The 5,000-nt window shown below is 52.4% G+C and overlaps 1 protein-coding gene across 5 annotated transcripts in view; it reads right to left on the bottom strand.

Annotated features, from left to right (window-relative positions):
* The window catches only part of mid1 (midline 1), a 62,351-nt gene that overhangs the window by 18,617 nt on the left and 38,734 nt on the right, over positions 1–5,000 (bottom strand). For all 5 annotated transcript variants that reach the window (XR_013816810.1, XR_013816811.1, XM_079820815.1 and 2 more), the window contains exon 5: positions 2,175–2,323. Coding sequence is in view for 3 of the 5 variants with exons in the window: in XM_079820815.1 (XP_079676941.1) it covers positions 2,175–2,323 (149 nt within the window). In the remaining 2 variants the exon portion in view is untranslated. The remainder of the gene's footprint in view (positions 1–2,174; positions 2,324–5,000) is intronic.

Here is a 5,000-nt window from a genome sequence, read left to right as displayed (position 1 = left end):
AAAGGTAGGGGGCGTGCTCAAAGGCAGGGGGCGTATCAAAAGGTAGGGGGCGTGCTCAAAGGTAGGGGGCGTGCTCAAAGGTAGGGGGAGTTCTCAAAGGCAGGGGGCGTATCAAAAGGTAGGGGGAGTGCTCAAAGGTAGGGGGCGTGCTCAAAGGTAGGGGGAGTTCTCAAAGGCAGGGGGCGTATCAAAAGGTAGGGGGAGTGCTCAAAGGTAGGGGGCGTGCTCAAAGGTAGGGGGAGTTCTCAAAGGCAGGGGGCGTATCAAAAGGTAGGGGGAGTGCTCAAAGGTAGTGGACGTGCTCAAAGGTAGGGGGAGTGCTCAAAGGTAGGGGGAGTGCTCAAAGGTAGGGGGAGTGCTCAAAGGTAGGGGGAGTGCTCAAAGGTAGGGGGCGTATCAAAAGGTAGTGGACGTGCTCAAAGGCAGGGGGCGTATCAAAAGGTAGGGGGCGTATCAAAAGGTAGGGGGCGTGCTCAAAGGCAGGGGGCGTATCAAAAGGTAGGGGGCGTGCTCAAAGGCAGGGGGCGTATCAAAAGGTAGGGGGAGTGCTCAAAGGTAGGGGGCGTGCTCAAAGGTAGGGGGAGTTCTCAAAGGCAGGGGGCGTATCAAAAGGTAGGGGGAGTGCTCAAAGGTAGGGGGCGTGCTCAAAGGCAGGGGGCGTATCAAAAGGTAGGGGGCGTGCTCAAAGGTAGGGGGCGTGCTCAAAGGCAGGGGGCATATCAAAAGGTAGGGGGCGTGCTCAAAGGTAGGGGGAGTTCTCAAAGGCAGGGGGCGTATCAAAAGGTAGGGGGAGTGCTCAAAGGTAGGGGGCGTGCTCAAAGGCAGGGGGCGTAGCAAAAGGTAGGGGGCGTGCTCAAAGGTAGGGGGCGTGCTCAAAGGCAGGGGGAGTTCTCAAAGGTAGGGGGAGTGCTCAAAGGCAGGGGGCGTATCAAAAGGTAGGGGGCGTGCTCAAAGGCAGGGGGCGTATCAAAAGATAGTGGGCGTGCTCAAAGGCAGGGGGCGTATCAAAAGGTAGGAGGCGTGCTCAAAGGCAGGGGGCGTATCAAAAGGTAGGGGGCGTGTCAAAAAGTAGTGGGCGTGTTGAAAGGTAGGGGGCGTGCTCAAAGTCAGGGGGCGTATCAAAAGGTAGGGGGCGTGTCAAAAAGTAGTGGGCGTGTTGAAAGGTAGGGGGCGTGTCAAAAAGTAGTGGCCGTGTCGAACGGTAGGGGGCGTGTCAAAAAGTAGTGGGCGTATCGAAAGGTAGGGGGCGTGCTCAAAGGCAGGGGGCGGATCAAAAGGTAGGGGGCGTGTCAAAAAGTAGTGGGCGTATCGAAAGGTAGGGGGCGTGCTCAAAGTCAGGGGGCGTATCAAAAGGTAGGGGGCGTGTCAAAAAGTAGTGGGCGTGTTGAAAGGTAGGGGGCGTGTCAAAAAGTAGTGGCCGTGTCGAACGGTAGGGGGCGTGTCAAAAAGTAGTGGGCGTATCGAAAGGTAGGGGGCGTGCTCAAAGTCAGGGGGCGTATCAAAAGGTAGGGGGCGTGTCAAAAAGTAGTGGGCGTATCGAAAGGTAGGGGGCGTGCTCAAAGTCAGGGGGCGTATCAAAAGGTAGTGGCCGTGTCGAAAGGTAGGGGGCGTGTCAAAAAGTAGTGGCCGTGTTGAAAGGTAGGGGGCGTGTCAAAAAGTAGTGGCCGTGTCGAACGGTAGGGGGCGTGTCAAAAAGTAGTGGGCGTATCGAAAGGTAGGGGGCGTGCTCAAAGTCAGGGGGCGTATCAAAAGGTAGGGGGCGTGTCAAAAAGTAGTGGGCGTATCGAAAGGTAGGGGGCGTGCTCAAAGTCAGGGGGCGTATCAAAAGGTAGGGGGCGTGTCAAAAAGTAGTGGCCGTGTCGAACGGTAGGGGGCGTGTCAAAAAGTAGTGGCCGTGTCGAACGGTAGGGGGCGTGTCAAAAAGTAGTGGGCGTGTCTAAAGGTAGGGGGCGTGTCAAAAAGCAGTGGGCGTGTCTAAAGGTAGGGGGCGTGTCAAAAAGTAGCGGGCGTGTCTAAAGGTAGGGGGCGTGTCAAAAAGTAGTGGGCGTGTCTAAAGGTAGGCGGCGTGTCAAAACTGCAACTCAGGCTGTGTGCCGAAAGTCAGGGGTTGTCTCAAAAGCTGCGCCACGATTGGCCGGATTCACTGCATGTCAATAATCCGGCCGTCTCCTCACCTCTCGGAGATGCTCTTCGCCGTCTGGAGGAAGCGGGCGTGGTCCGTCTCTTTCAGAGCCTGATCCGCCTGAGCGATGAGGGACGACGATCTCTCCACAAACTGTTTGCAGTTAGCGATCTGCTGCGCTAGCTTTCTCATCCGCACCACCTGAACACACACACACACCATCAGGATTCACACACACACACACACACCATCAGGATTCACACACACCTGAACACGGACACACACCATCAGGATTCACACACACCTGAACACACACACACACCATCAGGATTCACACACACCTGAACACACACACACACCATCAGGATTCACACACACCTGCACACACACACACACACACACCATCAGGATTCACACACACCTGAACACACACACACACCATCAGGATTCACACACACCTGCACACACACACACACACACCATCAGGATTCACACACACCTGAACACACACACACACACACACACACCATCAGGATTCACACACACCTGAACACACACACATCAGGATTCACACACACACACACACACACCATCAGGATTCACACACACCTGCACACACACACACCATCAGGATTCACACACACCTGAACACACACACATCAGGATTCACACACACCTGAACACACACACACACACATCAGGATTCACACACACCTGAACACACACACACACACACACACACATCAGGATTCACACACACCTGAACACACACACACACACACACACATCAGGATTCACACACACCTGAACACACACACACACACACACACACATCAGGATTCACACACACACACACATCAGGATTCACACACACCTGAACACACACACACACACACACACCATCAGGATTCACACACACCTGCACACACACACACACACACACACACACACACACACACACCATCAGGATTCACACACACCTGCACACACACACACACCATCAGGATTCACACACACCTGAACACACACACACACACACCATCAGGATTCACACACACCTGAACACACACACACACACACCATCAGGATTCACACACACCTGCACACACACACACACACACACACACACACACACACCATCAGGATTCACACACACCTGAACACACACACATCAGGATTCACACACACCTGCACACACACACACACCATCAGGATTCACACACACCTGAACACACACACACACACACCATCAGGATTCACACACACCTGAACACACACACACACACACATCAGGATTCACACACACCTGCACACACACACACACACACACACACCATCAGGATTCACACACACCTGAACACACACACACACCATCAGGATTCACACACACCTGAACACACACACACACCATCAGGATTCACACACACCTGAACACACACACATCAGGATTCACACACACACACACACACCATCAGGATTCACACACACCTGAACACACACACATCAGGATTCACACCTGCACACACACACACCATCAGGATTCACACACACCTGAACACACACACATCAGGATTCACACACACCTGAACACACACACACACACATCAGGATTCACACACACCTGAACACACACACACACACACACACATCAGGATTCACACACACCTGAACACACACACACACACACACATCAGGATTCACACACACCTGAACACACACACACACACACACACACACACATCAGGATTCACACACACACACACACATCAGGATTCACACACACCTGAACACACACACACACACACACACACACATCAGGATTCACACACACCTGAACACACACACACACACACACATCAGGATTCACACACACCTGAACACACACACACACACACATCAGGATTCACACACACCTGAACACACACACACACACACACACATCAGGATTCACACACACCTGAACACACACACACACACACACACATCAGGATTCACACACACCTGAACACACACACACACACACACACACACATCAGGATTCACACACACCTGAACACACACACACACACACATCAGGATTCACACACACCTGAACACACACACACACACACACACATCAGGATTCACACACACCTGAACACACACACACACACACATCAGGATTCACACACACCTGAACACACACACACACACACATCAGGATTCACACACACCTGAACACACACACACACCATCAGGATTCACACACACCTGCACACACACACATCAGGATTCACACACACCTGAACACACACACATCAGGATTCACACACACCTGAACACACACACATCAGGATTCACACACACCTGAACACACACACATCAGGATTCACACACACCTGAACACACACACATCAGGATTCACACACACCTGAACACACACACATCAGGATTCACACACACTTGAACACACACACACACACACACATCAGGATTCACACACACCTGAACACACACACACACACACCATCAGGATTCACACACACCTGAACACACACACACACACACATCAGGATTCACACACACCTGCACACACACACACACACACACACACCATCAGGATTCACACACACCTGAACACACACACACACCATCAGGATTCACACACACCTGAACACACACACACACCATCAGGATTCACACACACCTGAACACACACACATCAGGATTCACACACACACACACACACCATCAGGATTTACACACACCTGAACACACACACATCAGGATTCACACCTGCACACACACACACCATCAGGATTCACACACACCTGAACACACACACATCAGGATTCACACACACCTGAACACACACACACACACATCAGGATTCACACAC

Source organism: Gobio gobio (genome assembly GCF_949357685.1).
Source record: "Gobio gobio genome assembly, chromosome: 7".
Classification (NCBI taxonomy): domain Eukaryota; kingdom Metazoa; phylum Chordata; class Actinopteri; order Cypriniformes; family Gobionidae; genus Gobio; species Gobio gobio.
Note: the sequence above shows the minus strand (reverse complement) of the source record. Positions and strands in the feature narration are given on the sequence as shown.